At 44.7% G+C, this 16,412-nt stretch overlaps 1 protein-coding gene across 11 annotated transcripts in view; it reads right to left on the bottom strand.

Annotated features, from left to right (window-relative positions):
- Positions 1–16,412, bottom strand: part of NTRK2 (neurotrophic receptor tyrosine kinase 2) — a 544,938-nt gene that overhangs the window by 256,619 nt on the left and 271,907 nt on the right. For all 11 annotated transcript variants that reach the window (XM_034967489.3, XM_055091983.2, XM_055091981.2 and 8 more), the window contains 2 exons: positions 8,984–9,156; positions 2,111–2,345 (listed from right to left, as the gene is read on the bottom strand). In XM_034967489.3, the coding sequence (XP_034823380.1) occupies positions 2,111–2,345; positions 8,984–9,156 (408 nt within the window). The remainder of the gene's footprint in view (positions 1–2,110; positions 2,346–8,983; positions 9,157–16,412) is intronic.

Below are 16,412 nucleotides of genomic sequence, written 5' to 3'. Positions count from 1 at the left end.
ACCAGAGTTTCAATTTTTCTGCAGCCTGGCTAACACTTGCTATTGTAGTCATCTCAGGGGGTGTGAAATGGTGTCTTACTGTGAGTTTTCTTTGCATTTTCCCTAAAGACTAATGATGTCACCCATCTTTTCATGTGCTTATTGACCATGTGGATGTTGTCTTTGGAGAAATGTCTATTCAGAACCTTCTCCTACTTTCGAATTGAGTGATTTATCTTTTTATTGTTGAGATTTTAGGTATTTTTCTTTAAATTATTTTTGGAGATTCCTAGAGAGGAGGATTCCAGGTTCCATCCAGTTTAGTCCTAGCTTTGGAGATGAAGTGTATGTCTATTGATTTGGGTAATAATTAGGTGGAAAAACTTAACAAGCACTCACTTTTTGTGCCAGGCACGTTGAACCCTTTACTAATACTGCAGAGAGAAAGCCTTTGCCTGGGCCACATGTCCCTCCCTTGGGTGCTCACCAAGATCAGCAAAGCTTTTCTTCGGAGAATCATCCATGTGTTTCCCTGCCCCCATCAAGGAAGGGAGAACTTTCATTAAGGTGTAGAACTAGCAGAGGAGACCATCTCTGGTAGGTAAAACCTCCCCATGTTTTAAATATCTTGAACAAACTAGTCATTGCTTTTAAGCTATATTTTGAACACTTGAAGTTAAGAGTATGCCCCCATCTCCTGCAAATACACCCAAGAGAATCTTTTTCCATGTGGTCTCTATTCCTTTTTGCCACACAAAATGTAAATGATGCTTATCAAGGTGACCAAGAAAAAAAACACACCACAAAACAGTCAAATGAAGAATAATGGAGCACGACAATAGATTCATTTTCTTACACTAATTATAGCAAAGTTCACCCCACTAAAACGCCGAGGCCATAGAGGTGAGCAAGACTGCAGGAAGGGGAACAGGAAATAAACTGAGAAGGTGCCTCCTCAAAAATAAATAACAATGAGAAGAGCAAAGCCAGCATCTTCACCAGCCCTACCCTATTATGAAAGGTAGCCAGTTCTGTGCTTTATGCTGTTAAGCTATAGACACCAGCACATTTATTCCCTTCCTTCCTTTTCCCTTCCTCTCTCCTTGAAAAATAGCAAAACACACAAGAAAATCAAATTGAGGGTTGGTAGAAAATCAAAGTGGTAGAACACCACCCCGAATCTTCACTCTAAATATCACAACTTCAACATTTCCAGAAATTCCCTTTTCTCTCAGGTCCGAGTTCCAAAATCTCAGTTAACAAAGTTAACATATCCCGGGGGCCAGTTCTAGGTCATCAGTGGATCTGAGTCACTGTCTGTAACTCTGCCTCTCAGTGATTTCAGTGGTGGAAACACCAGACAAGCTGTGTGGAAGTGTCTAGGAACAGGCAGGATAAAACTTCTTCCATCTCACCAAGCTAAACCACTTTCAACCAAGATGGCGCTTGGAGGGAACTTCCAAAGTCCGGTGTACTATTATTTATGTGAACAAGTTCACTTTTGTTCAAATCTCAAACAAAGGCTCCAGGCATACTTTCACAGAATCAAAGCCAAACCTCAGCATCCTTTAACCTCACCAGGAATTCCCCCAGGCCCTCAGTTTTCTCTGGAAGGATTCTCACACTGAGGACTTCACTCTTGGAGATCTCACCCACCACGCTGGAGTGCCAAGAGCAAGGTGGGTGCTATGGGCTGACCTGTGTCCCCCCAAAATTTATACGTTGATAACCTCACCTCCAGGGCCTCAAAATGTGACTGTATTTGGAGACAAGACTTTAAATAGGTGATTAAGTTAAAAAGACCATTAGGGTGGGATGCAATCCAATCTGACTGGTGTCCTTAAAAGAAGAAATTTAGACCTAAAGGGAAGGATTGGGTTGTCACCATCCCAATGTGAGGGCATAGTGAGAAGGCAGCCACCTGCAAGCCAAGGAGCGAGGCCTCAGGAGGAACCAATCCCACTCACACCTTGAGCTTGGACTTCCAGCCTCCAGAGCCATGAGAAACACATGTCTGTCGTTTAAGCCACCCAGTCATGATATTTTGTTATGACAGCCTCAGCAAACAAATACAGCAGGGGTCCCGCAGGGAAAGAGGTCCCTGGGGTCTCTGATCTGCACAGCTACTCACCCTGTAGTAGTCAGTGCTGTACACGTCCCGGGACATCCCAAAGTCCCCGATTTTCACCAGCAAGTTCTCCCCGACCAGGCAGTTCCTGGTGGCCAAGTCGCGGTGCACGAAGTGCTGGGACGCCAGGTAGACCATGCCCGCGGCGATCTGCTGGGCTATATGCAGCATCTGCGACTGTGTCAGTTCCGTGGGCGGGTTGCCCTCAGCCATCAGCACGGCATCAGGACCGTGTGCCCTGGGGAAGGACATGGAGAATGAAGCTGGGGGCCTCAGCATTTTCACTCCAGGGGCCCTTTGCCCCTGCCCCTCCCCGTCCCTCTTGCTAAGCTCCTCACCCCCACCCTGTAGCTGCTGGTGCTAAAAGATGCTGCCTGACTTAGCATGAAGAGGAGACAAAGGTGCTCACACAGTTGTACTTCTGCAGTCCTGAGAGCACCCAGGCTGCTCTGTTTCCCAAAGAGTCTGGAATTCCCAGGACCCCGTGGGCCTGAATGTCCCCCTTCCCTCCAGTGTACAGACACGTTGACATTTTAGGGGCTCTGGCACTGTGCTGGGTTCAGGCACTTACCAGGGCCCCCTGACCCTGAGAAGCAGCAGGTAGGTGAAGGAAGACAAAACCAAAAACAAAACATATGGGGAAAGATGGACTCTCCTAGTGGGATGGACATGACAGCCTAGTGGGTCCCCACCCCTCCCCACCTAGCCAGGCTATGCCAGAGTATCCCCCAACCAAGCTGATTCCTCCAGAGTGTCCCCACCAGCACCAGAGCTGGGCAGCCTGCGGCCTTCCATAGTCCACCTGATCTGTGGCCAGGCATGGTTTTGAAGCTACGCCTGGCTCTCTCAAGCCCAGTTCAACAACAGAGTCCCAGGGCATTCTCAATCTGGATGTTCATTCTCAATACAAAATACCATTTCCTTCTGTCCACCCCTCCTCCAACCTCCGCTCAACACAGGCTATGGCCAACACATAGGAGAACTCTTTTGAACCACAGCCTGTTTATTCTTTTGCTGGGGAAAATTTTATTGTTTACACTATGGGGAGGGGGACTATGATTTTTTAAATCTTATTTTTCTTCTGTCTTACACACCTGGCCTCTCCTCAGCTATGTGATGACTTAGGGCACCCTAACACGCAAGTCCTGCAAGGGTGGGAGGATCCGCGTCTTAGGATGCCGCCCTCAGCGCGGCAGGCTCTGCTGTGACATCCTGCGCTGTGAGCCAAGATGAGCGTCATTGCCCCTGGTGGCCTGAGGGGGCGCTGCAGTGCAAGGAATAAAGGCGGGGTTTGCTGCCGGGCTCTGCCCTGGTGTGGCCAAAGGGCTTCTCTCTCGGAAAGATCTCCCTCAAGACGTTTTGAAACACTTGGAATAAATATAGAGGATTTTGCATAAATGTTAAAGTAGGTAACCTCACCTGCAGGGTTTCAGAGCCGTGTGAGTATTTGAAACTGAGAAAGCCAGAATTGTCTGAGAACACATGTCAGGGTTTGCCCTGCCTCTCCGCCCTCCTTCCCCCAACTATTCAAGCCACAGGCGTATCCCCACTTCCATCCTGGCTCCAGCCTACAGTGACTGTCTTTGCCTTTGATTTCGGGAATCATTCTGTCACCAGATCTTTCATTCCTGTAATCTCAGGGAATGAACACTGGACAGGAGTTGGGGGGTCTCCCAGGCCTACCAGCGTCCAATGCCATGATCCTGGGAAGCCCTTTAATTTCTCTCATGTACAATTTCTTCATTAGTCAAAAATACAGAGGAATATTATACTGGGTAATTTCTTAGGTTCTTCCTGTCTCTAAATACCTGGATTTAACCATTCCCTGGGGAGGAGTTTCCTGTTTTTGTACAAGCCAGTCCTAACATAGTTCACCTCTACTCAAACCACAACCCCCAGCTGCCTCTTGTCACATTGAGGAACAATGCTGGGAAAATGCTCCAGGGCTTTCTTCAGCTCAAAAGCACCTACTCAAGGTAAGAAGCGGCACAGTGGCCAAAGCTCTGGGATATGTGAAATGAATTTGGATCCTGTCCCACACTTGCTGTGTGATTTTGGGTGAGTTACATAACCTCTCTGGGCCTGTTTCCTCCCTCTGTAAATTGTAGATACTAACTGCCCCTTGCTAAGGGCATTGATGTGAGGAGGACTGACACTGTGCTTGCATACTGCTTCGTGGCCTTTCACAGGAAAACCAGGGAGAAAGGCTTTGCAAACAAAGATTCTCTTTAAAAATGAAATTGACAGGTGATGTGAAAACACAAGTTATCCTCTGTGCATTACTTTTTGTAACTGGCCTGTAACAGGGCTCTTCAGGATACTAGAGGGTGGGCCCTTTCCACTTCACTAAAGGTGAATCAAGCCTAATCCTTTTCAGCACTGAGGGGTCAGGGGAAATTGCCAATGTTTTCACTTGTCTTCCTTAAATCTACTATGACCTCAGCACCAGGAGAAGGGGCTGGGGTGCACATAAACTAAAGAAAATCTGAAATAAAGACCCAGAGACTCGGTCAGAATTTAATCTTCATAGATACCATTTAAATAATAAAATAATTTGTTGATTGGCCACAGCCTTATATCAGTTCCAGAAAACTGATCTACTTTAAATATCTGTCAGAGGCAAAGACTCCAGGATAGAGGAAAAGTTAGATGTCAGTGCAAAAGGCCACCTCCGCACAAAATTCTTTCCTCCAACCCCACACTCTGCAGACGTCAGGAAGCTGGTGGCCCTCAAATGCCTAATGCACTTTATATTAGTATGTGTGGGTTGGGGGAGACTCCTGGATTTTTAAAGTAATTTCCCCTGTTTATATCTGGGTATTTGCTGTTCAACTTTCCGAACACGACTCTTGAAATAAAATAAGCCTCTGGATGCTTTCTCTGAGCAGAACATACTGCTGTAAAAAGTGGGTAGGTGGGTCTGCTACACAAGTCCTTAAGAGGAACAGAAATAACGGTTAACGCTGCAATCCTCTGCTTTCACTTTCCCAGGTCCTCGTGAAGTCTTAGAAATAAAAACACATTTCATCTCTTCCAGGAAGACATTCCTTAAGAGGTAAAAAAAATAAAAAAATTTTAAAAAGCACCATCAGCTCCCTGGCTTGGGAAGCAAGTAGCAGGTTCATGGGCCTGACTTAGCTGTCCAGTTCTCTCCAGCGTGGGTTACAGCCGGCACTGCACCAACTGCTCTGGCTCCAGGATTCTATAGCACACCACTTTCCTTCTGGTCTTTTCAACAAGCACCTCAGCAGACAGGATGGCAGAGTGGTTAAGACCATGAGTTCTTGCAGCCAGGGGCTGCAGGTTTGAATCTCAGCTCTGTCATCTGCTACCTGTGTGATTCAGTTTCCCCAACTGTAACGTAGGAATGACGGCAAGGATGGTTTATACCCTGAAACATATTAAAATGCTTAGAAAGTTCAATAAGTGTTAGCTGTGATAGTTTGAAAAATAGTAGTCTATTTTTCCCCTCATTAGACGGCAACTCTGGACAGATTCTAAGAGGAAAAATCATGAAACCCTTGCAAGCAAAGACATGTGTTTTATTCCTCATTTCCCACCCTAACTAGCTTAGAGCCTGGCCATGCTGGTGCTTAATATATGGCTTTTGGATGAATAAAGAGGGTAGGGAGACAAGAGAAGACATCTGTCCTTATAGGGCAGAGCTGATACAGCTGGGGACTTTTCATGGCAGCTAAGTGCCCAGCTCCCTTGCGGAAAGAGGACAGCCTATATTTGCAGCATGTTAGTGCACCTGAGAACTAGACTTTTGGCATGGCAAACCTCTTGTTCCCAGAGTTTAGCAGGTTCTGAAACCAAGCAGGCTAGGTTTCCAATTGCTCCACACCCTGTGCAAGGTGCCAAGGGAGAACCAGGTGCCTGTTCCTTCTGCAAGGCAGGAAGGAGAGCTAGGGAGAAGGAGAGGCTGAGTGAGAAAGTGAAAGAGTCAAGTTGCAACACACACACACACACACACATTCATGTATGTACAGACATGTATGTACAGCTCACGGAAGCATTTAATTGCATCCAGGTGAGCACATTTGGATTTCTTATGCTACAGATTTTGGAAAGCACCATCTTGAATTAGGGAAGTAGACTGGGGCATGGGAACAATGGGAAAATATTTCTCCTAGAAGCAGCCAGACCTCAACCACATTCAGCTTTTTTCTTCCTTTCATGTTAGAGCTGACAAGACAATGTTCAAAAGTCATCCCCTGTCCTATCACTTACAAGAAAAATTTTGCTGACGTAGGATAATGCATCAAGATTGTCTCAGAATACTGCAAATCGGCTATATATTCCTAATTCCACCTGGCATTTCCTCGCCCACACAATCATAGGAAAAGCAGAGAACAGGGATCCAGCCCAGCAAAGAAGAACTAAATTGCACGTGGATCCACGAGGCTAAAGAGGGTAAAAATGATCCAGACGGCACCAGCCATGTGATACCATTTCTAAAAACAGCACTATGTTCTCGCAGTGATTGACTGATTACTTAAACTGCAGTGTCTGAGTCTTCCAGCAGATACATGAAGCTTACTGGGGCTGATTTCTGTGCAAAGCCCTCTTCAGCACCCATGGAAATGAGAGGCAGACAGAGACTCCTAGGTGTTGCCATCACAAGAAAGGTGCCACTTCCCCAGGCTTTCAGATCTCTCAACCAAAATGAAGAGGAAATTGTGGCAGAGATGAAGTATTGTGAAAGATTGTGAGGACGACATTTCTTGATTACCTCTCAGTCCAACAATGCACACACTAGACCTTGAGATGGATTAAATGATACCCCTTTCACAGGTAAGGAAACTGTGCCCAGCAAGGGCAGGTGAACAGCCTTTAACAACTTTCCTAACTATTACTGTCTACCAAGATATCACAAGCAGCCCATTTGCTAATCTTTCCAAAATGAGGACTAGCTAAATTAAAAAAAAAAAAACATATTAGACCCAGATAAAACTTAGAGAGGATACAAGGCAGGCCTACCTGAGAACAAAGGTGACTGAGCGAACTGGGGTGGAGGCTCTTTTACGGGACACCAGCAGCTGATGCAGAATAGGAAGGAGAACCCGAATCTCCCGTCCTCACTACTGGGCCTTCTTACTCTTTAGGTTCATGATAATGTATTTGCCACTTCCACAGAAGCCAAAGCATCACTTGCCTTCCTTCCCCAAGGAGTATCTTGCTCGCACATTTCTTCCCTCCCTTGCTAGATGCAGGAGAACACTCACTGTGGACCCTACCAGGGTGATCACCAACTTCCTGCATCTTATCAAACTCAGCTCTCCTTGTGATTTCTCTTACCGAGGCAGCTGGTTTACCAGCTGACATCATTCCTGGCAGAATTCAAGCGTCTGCTTATTGAACGTTCCCCATTCACTCCTACGCTAAGAGCTTTCTATACTTATTCTAGTTCAGTCCTCATGCCTACTCTGCCGGCTCAAGATTCTCATCAGAACAGCTAAAGAGACTTGCCTGAGGTCACTCAGCTAATAATGCCTGGACTGAGACTCAACTTCAGCTGTGTCTGGAGGCCAAAATCCCTACTGGTATCATCACGCAGCATGGTCTCCTCAAAAGTCACCACTTATATTGTGTGAGTTAGCTTTACTGTTTCAAAGCAACTTGACCTTTCTTCCCAGATCACAGTCACTTTCAGCCATTTCTCACCTGCTCTATCTTGTGGTTCCTCCCAGTTCCCTGTACCCATCATCTGAGGGAGGGGAGTTCTTGAGAAGGCACAGCTGAACTAAAACCCAATCAGGGCCAGGTGTGGTGGCTCATGCCTGTTTTCCCAGCACTTTGGGAGGCCAAGGGAGGCAGATCACTTGAGGTCAGGAGTTCGAGACCAGCCTGGCCAACATGGCAAAACCCTGTCTTTTCAAAAATATGAAAATTACCAGGCATGGTGGCACATGCCTGTTATCCCAGCTACGTGGGAGGTTGAGGTGGGAGAATCGCTTGAACCTGGGAGGCGGAGGTTGCAGTGAGCCAAGATCACATAACTGCACTCCAGCCTGGGTGACAGAGCGAGACTCTGTCTCAAATAAATAAATAAATAAATAAATCCCAACCAATCAGGCCAATGCTAGAAATTCAAATGACACTAACCCTAATCAATAGCCCAGTGACTCCCTTTATAGTCAACATTTTCTCTTCCTTGCCTTGCCTTTTTCTGAACACCCCATATCCCACAAAACTTCTCAGTTGAAGCTGTCCATCTTTTCATGACCTCAGGGTCTCCGCATAATCTGGAGTCTTCAATCAATGTTTTTACCTCCTTCCTTCTGAAGCTTTTCTTCTTTGGATTTGGACCTTTCCACTGTAGATCCTCTGAACTACTGGCCTCCTGGTTATTCTTTTTGTCCTTAGGATAAAGTCCAACCACCCGCCCCACCCTTTCAGCCTTGACTCCTCCAGCTGTTTTTCTGCTTCCCTTCCTTACTGTTCATTCCACAGCCTGGGAACTTGAAAACTTCACTCTCACTAGACTGCACTTTCCATTGTGACACCTGGGTACCTTAGCTCTTCCTGTTTCCTTTGCCTTTAATAACACCACATAGCAAACTCCTACAGATCATCTAAGACCCATCCCAAATGCCCATGTCACATAGCACTCAATGTAGCAAATGTTCAGTGAATGCAGACTGAATTGAGTTGGATCATTTGCATCACATTACATAGAATTCATTAAGGAAAAAGAACAAGACTGTCACCTTCTTTTCTCTCTCCTCCTTTTTCTGGCATATGCTGGTGTCATTATCAAATAAGATGCTTTGAGAAAGGTCCAGGGGTCCCTTGTTCCCTCCCATGAACCCTCCACTCCTGAACCCTGAAGTCCTGCTCCCTTCTGGAGCCCACCTCCCCGCCTCACTGTACCTGAGGAACTTGTTGAGGTCCCCGTGCTTCATGTACTCAAAGACCATGATGAGGGGGTCGCCCTCCACGCAGACGCCATAGAACTTGACGATGTGCTCGTGCTGGAGGTTGGTCAGGAGCTCAGCCTCGCGGTGGAAGTCCTTGCGTGCATTGTCACTGGCATCCTTCAGGGTCTGGGGGTGGGTGTTAAAAGAGAAGGATTACTTCAGTCGGCCCTATGATACTGAGATAGGAAAGACATCCATCTCATTTGTTAGGCAAAAGATGAGAAAACAGCCTAGTTCCTAAGGAAATAACGTTTGTGCTAATAACTGAGGAATAACTCCTTTGGCATATGCAAAGCTTTCCAGCTTATGACACACTTTCACAGAGGTTCTCTCATTAGATTACAGACAGGAGGTCTTTTTAGGGTCCACATCCTTTCTAACCCTGGCCTGCACCCAATAATTCCCACGGGCTTCTTTCCCTTGTTGGTGCCTGTTGTGCTTTCTGTGATGCTATGTGCAGCTTACCTCTGCTCAGATAAGATTTAAAAACTTTATGTTATGATTCAGTAGAGTACAGTGAACCTTTTTGGACCCATCTCCAGCTTCAGCAACGATCAGTTTGCCTGTCTTTATGTAGCACTGCACAGAGCCTTCTCCAGCCTGTGCCCACAAACACTGCCAGCTCACAAAACATCCCTGCCCAGCAAGCCGCAAGAAGAGTGGCCACGCTGCCAAGGTGAAGATGCCCAGGAGCATGACAGCTGGGTTTTGGTGCCTTTAGTTCTCTGCTTAGATAACTCTGCCACTGTGGTGTCATAACAGGGCAAAGCTGGCATTTAGTGATGCAAATAATGTGCTGAGCTCTTGGCATGTGCCCATCACTGAGCCAGAGCTGTGATGACATCAAGAAGGCAATGACCCAGATCCTGGCCTCAGGCACTTATGGGCAAATAGGGAGATATGACATGTATATAAATAACTGCAATTCAAGCTCAAAACCCACTGTCCTGAATGAATCAGCACCTGCATCTCTCTCCAGCTCAATCCCTTGACACTCCTCTCGAAACCCATGCATCCACTTTAGGAACTGTCTGCAGCTGCCCCGATGACAACAGGCCATGCCTCCCTCCCTTTGCACATGTGCATTCCTCTGCCTGGAATGCTATATTGGGTGTGGTCACTGGCATGGGAGGTTGAACTCCCCGCCTTTGCCAAGGCTGTTCACTTCCTAATCCTGGGAGCCTGTGAATATGTTGCCTGATGTGGCAAATGCAGCTTTGCAGATGTAACTAAGTTAAGGATCTTGAGGTGGAGAGATTATCCTGGATTATCCAGGAGGGCCCAATGTCATTACAAGGGTCCTTATAAGAGCAAAGAGAGACCGGGTACAGTAGCTCATGCCTGTAATCCCAGTACTTTGGGAGGCTGAGGCGGGCAGATCACCCAAGGTCAGGAGTTCGAGACCAGCCTGGCAAACACAGTGAAACACTGTCTCTACTAAAAATACAAAAATTAGCCAGGTGTGATGGTGTGTGCCTGTAATTCCAGATACTCGGGAGGCTGAGGTAGAAGAATCACTTGAATCCGGGAGGCAGAGGTTGCAGGGAGCCAAGATCATGCCACTGCAATCCAGCCTGAGCGACAGAGCGAGACTCTGTCTCCAAATAAATAAATAAAAGCAAAGAGAGAGCCTATAAGGACAGAAGATCAGAGAGGAGAAAAGATGTCACATTTCTGGCTTTGAGGATGAAGAAAGGGGCCATGAGCCAAGAAATGTGGGTGGCCTCTAGAAGCTGAAAATGACAAGAAAACATGCTAACCTAGAGCCTCCAGAAGGAACTAGCCCTGTAACATCTTGTCTTTAGCTTAGCAAAACTGATTTCAGGTGTCTGACCACCAGAACTGAGATAAATCACTTGTGTTGTTTAAGCTGGTGAATTTGCAGTAATCTGTTACAGCAGCCGTAGAAAACCAATATACCTGGCTAGTATCTAGCAGTCCTCCAAGACTCAGTTCAGCTGCCACCTCTCTGAAAAGTGTTCCCTGACCACCCCTCATTGCTGTCACATCCCCTCTGCACTGCAGGCCAGAGTGGTTGACTCTGCTAGGTGCACCTCATGCTTACCTCTATCACATCACAGACCACAGTACATTCCAATTGCATGTTTACTTGCTTATCTCTGGTACAGGCTGTGAGCTTCTTGACCCAGGAACTATGCATTTCTGCATTGCCAGCCCTGGGCAGAGCACAGGGCTAGTATTCAACATCTATTTGTGTAATGAATGATGAAGGCCATGAGAACTAAACACTGACAGCAAGAGAGGTCAGAGAGGGAGTGGTTGCTTCTAATTGAGGAAAAGGCATACTTCTCCTGGCAGAAGTGGCACGTGAGTTGTGAATCCCATCTCCAGGGAGACTACAGTCAGTCATTAAGGTTAGATGGCAAATGGGAACATCTGTGTTCACTTAAATTTAGTATTGGAATGGAATGAAAGCACTGTCATCTGTCAGATATGTACTGACTGCAAAACTAAAAGATGATATCCAGTGTCCAGAACACAGCCAGGTCCCTGGTGGTCATTTTCTAGATCACGGCCTCGGTGCTTCTTTCCCTGTGGGGACATGCCTGACCTACGTGACCTGGAGACCTTGAACGTGCCACAGGTGAAGTTCCCCACGGAGCAGATCTGAGCTGGAGATTAGCAGGTGAGGCATTTATTAGGGCACGCTCTCGGGATCAATACTATTTTCACTTTACTCTGTGGTTTTCTGAGAAGTGTCTTTATAAGCACCACCAGCTCTGTTTGGGAAAGTGAGTGAATTTGGGTCAGCAAGTGCTCAGGGGCCATAAAGCTTTGATGGGGCTGTTGCCATAGAAACCGCACATTCCTTCATTAAATAACAAAATGAACAGTGGCCGGGAACCTGGGGTCTGGGTCTCTGCTCCCTTGAAGCTACAGAAACTGGGCCTGACATGGCCCCTGTGCCACCCAGATTTAATTAGTTTAGTGTTTAGCTAGATCCAAACTCAACTCCTTTGCATCCCTCTTGCGCAGGGAGAAGTGATGTGCTTATTTCGTTGAACTTCACAGTAGAAAAATAGCAGATGAGGTATGGAGGGTATGGAGGAGATGGAGGAGATAGAAGAGATGGAAGTCTATCTGCTGGGTCCTTCTCCTGGGCCCATGGAGCAAACCACACACACCAGTGCCTTTCTCACACTTGCACTTGCTTAATGGTGTTGGGTACATGCCTGTCTCCACTCCTGCCTTTGACAGTCGAAGTGTGTCCTGTTCACCCTTTTATCACCTGCTGCCTGATCCAGTATCAGGCAACTAAAAGAACCCCTGACACATGAGGTTTGTGCAAAGTAGAGATAAAAGAATGTGAGGAAGAATGACCAGTGAATGATCATCTGGAAATTTGAACATGGGCCAAAGTGAGGAGTGGAAATGAAAGGACCAGGAAAAGAAAGCAAGTGAAAGGACTTGCTTCCAAGGCTGAGGGGAGCTGCCCAGATGCACTCTCTCCTGGAGAGTTGGCCCCAAACTTGTGTTCCCCTTCCAGTAAAATGACAAATCCTCACAATGGTGGTGCTCAGACGGAAGGGGTTCTAGCTTAGCATCAGAAGAAGCAGGTTCAAATCCTGGCTCTGCCCTCGAGCTCTCTGACTCTGGTTTTCTTCTTTGAGAGTGAGGATAACAATATCATCATCTACTCCACAGAGACACAAGGATAATGATGCAAGGTAGTGTAAGTTGGGATGTTTTCCTTGGTAGAGAGGGACATTTGATGATTTGAATTTGAAACCACAACCAGTCTTGTATTCAGTTTGCTCACATAAGAATCCAAGAAGGTCAAAGTATGCATGAATAAGGCCCAGGGGCCAACCCAAGATATGAGAGCAGAGGTGCTGCTGGAGCTACCACTTCTTCCCAGAGGACTGTCCAACCTCCCCAAAGTGTCATACTGCACACACAGATCCAGCCCTTGGCCTGCAATGTTTTTTCACAGATCCAGTCTCTACAGAGGATGGTCTGAGTCACTGAGATGGCTTATTTCTAAGGCACATGCCTATTTTTTTCAGTGAGTTGGAAAAGGTACTGGCCCTTGAAGGTCATTATCACAAGGCATGAACAAATTCTGTGTATAATCTTTCTGCTCAAATTTTAGCTATGTAGTATTGATTCAAGAATGCTAGATTGGGCCAGGCACAGTGGCTCACACCTGTAATCCCAGCTACTCGGGAGGCTGAGGCAGGAGAATGGCGTGAACCCAGGAGGCAGAGCCTGCAGTGAGCAGACAGCACGCCACTGCACTCCAGCCTGGGCAACAGAGCGAGACTCCGTCTCAAAAAAAAAAAAAAAAAAAGAATGCTAGACTGTGTGTGTGTGTGTGTGAGAGAGAGAGAGAGAGAGAGAGAGAGAGAGAGAGAACAAGCTTTTCTTTTTTGAAACGCCAACCTGAAAGAGTTAAGAAGCATCTAACATTTCCATGTCCCCAAAGCAAAATATGGAAAAGAGCCCATTCTCAGTGCAATGTCAAAAACTGTGCTTCAGTAACATTTTTGAAATTGAGAGAAGAGATTCCACTATTCATGGGGCAAATGCATCTCACAAACCTGGCCTCATCCAACATGCCCATCCATTTTTGCATGTTGGGTCTTTTTTTCTAAATTATGATTCAATTCTATTTTAAGAGATTCAGAAAATATGGTGGTAACAACTTGGGCAAAATCATCTTCTGAATTTGGCACTGTAAGGGCAGAATTTTTCTAAGGGTGGAACCATAGCCAGATAGCAATCAGAAGCTGGAAAATCCTGCTATCAACCCTATTTATAAAAATCATCTCTGTTTTAGTACCATGGCTGATTGTCATTTTACTCAATTATGCAAGGTTTGGCTGGTTCCCTGAGTCCCTTGGCAATGCACTGAGGCCATGAATATCGGGTGGCAGCTTCCCTCACTGACAATCCCTCTTCTTCAGGTTCATTTTGACAAGCATATTTGCCCGATCACTGAGCATTGCTATTTTCTTACTCCTACTGTCTGCTTTGTAGTTTCATTTCTTCTTATTCCTGGTGAATTTCCTGACACCCCAAAGCTGCCATCTTTTCTGAAGATACTCTTAAGGGAGAGGGCTCCTCCAGAACTGTAGCGAGATACTGCCTGGAGTACATATTGATTCAGAATTGGAAATAATGCACTAGCATGAAATAAATTTCAGCACAGAACTGAGAAACTAGTGATGGTGAAATAGAAGAGCAAAAACCAAAGAAAAATCAAAATTCATATGAAATGCTTCAGCAAAATATTAAGGTTAATGGAAAGCTAGTAAGAGAGGCAAGAGGGCTTATTTGAAATCATTGGTGTGATAGAATATTGTAGGATGTGACAAATGATCATCCATTTCAAAGTATAGGTGGTTTAGGAGAGATGAGGTAAAATAGAGGTTGTGTTCTTTTTAAAAGTACTGATCTTATATTCTTCTTCTCATATATTTTAGAGATCATAGAAACAGTGTCTTTGTTAAGGTGAAAGACAAAATATAGAAGAGATTATTATGGTAAGACCTCACTATGCCCAATTCCCACCATAGTGTTTAAAACACAGAGGGAAATTTAAAAACTCCCAAACCAGTCAACCAAGATGCATGAGAATGTTTGGTTAATATGCCTGAGTTCCTCTGGGTTAGGATCACTGTGGCAAGATCTGTTGCAAATGGAGAATCTTTAGTCTCCTGATGGCTTCTGGATGTGCACTGTCCAATATGGTAGCCAACAGTCACAGGTGGCTAGTGATGATTTGAAATTTGGCAAGTCCAAATTGAGATGTATTTTAGGTAAAAAAAAAAACCTAACAGATTTTGAGACCTTGCTATAAATAAAATAATATAAACTCTCTCATTAATATTTTATATTAATAATACATTGAAATGATAATATAGATATGTTGAGTTAAATAAACTATATCGATAAAATAAGTTTCATATGTTTCTTTTTACATTTTAAATATGCATACTACGAAGTTCAAAATTACAAATGTGACTCTCAATAGTGGCTCACATTATGCTTCTGTTGGACTTCATTGTTCTATAAAAGCCACCTCCATAGGCTATTAGTGAGCCAACCTCTTTCTTGGGAATGTTGGAAAACATTTCTAAACTATAAAATTGAGATAGAATTAAGGTAGACACACTTATAAGTTTGTTACAGGCAATGATTAACCACGCATTTAGAACAAGCCTTGATCATAATGCTGCATGCTGCATGAACTTCTAACGATAGGATCTTTTCTAAAAATAGGTAGAGGAAGTGTCTATCAAATTCTTACAAAATTCAGCTTTGGAGGAGTGTATTTTAATGAATTCGTGGATAGAAAGAACTTGGGAGAAATAAAATCTTAGAAACTAGAGAGAGTGCAATAGGTAGCTTCCCAACATCCCTACAAATGTAAAAACTCATTAAATGATTGTATGAAGAGGATAATGATCACAAACACTCAGATTGTGCTTGCTATGTGCTAGAAAACAATACTCTATGTATATCAACTCAGTTAGTTGTATATTAACTCCTTTGACAGGACTTTAATTATGTACCAAGTGACAACCTCATATACAAGATTTATAGCCAGGGTGTTCACTGCTATCTCTATTTTCTCAGCCATACTGGCTCTTCCAGCTCAGATCTTACAAGGCAACTATCCAAAGGGAAACAGGAGGTTAAGTTCTGATTCACATACTTTAAACTATTTGCAATAATATGGTGGATAAAATAGATGGTTTATACTTGCATATGATATCAAGTTGCATATTAGAAATGTTATGTCTTTGTACAGGAAACTAATTCGTAGCAACTGTCAATTAGAGAAATATTGAATCAAAAGAGAGTGAATCAGAAGTTGACCTCCAATGTGGACAACTGCAATATATTTACAGGCTTTAAATACACCAGCATAAAATTTTCCAATAAAATTTTGCTAGACATAAAGGAGCTGGTGGATCATGGTAGACCATGGTTTGATTGGGAATTCGTTCATCATGTTAAAGTAAATTAAAAAGCAGCACAACTCTTTCAGTGCATACATTCCAGAGATACAAAAGTGTGAAATGAATCCTCCAGCTATGTTTGATGCCAGATGAGTCCTCATTAGAGTGAAATGCACTGTTTTGTTTTAGCTTTTCTGAAAATATGTGGATAAATAGAAGATAAGCCAGAAATGAGGGTCACCAAAGTGATTAACAATTCAAAAAAAAGATCCCTGACCCAAGGTCTAAAGTTGAAATTACTGGGAAAGGTATATTGATATAGGAACTTAATAATTGGGGCCTATCTAATTCAAATGCCTAACTCTCTATCTTACAGTGCACACCTGCATGCATGCATGCATACACACACACACTCTTGAGTGTGCACACCAGGAAAGAATGTACATACCCAAA

Source organism: Pan paniscus, chromosome 11, assembly GCF_029289425.2.
Source record: "Pan paniscus chromosome 11, NHGRI_mPanPan1-v2.0_pri, whole genome shotgun sequence".
NCBI lineage: Eukaryota > Metazoa > Chordata > Mammalia > Primates > Hominidae > Pan > Pan paniscus.
The sequence above is the reverse complement of the archived record's forward strand: the minus strand, read 5'-3'. Positions and strand labels throughout refer to the sequence as shown.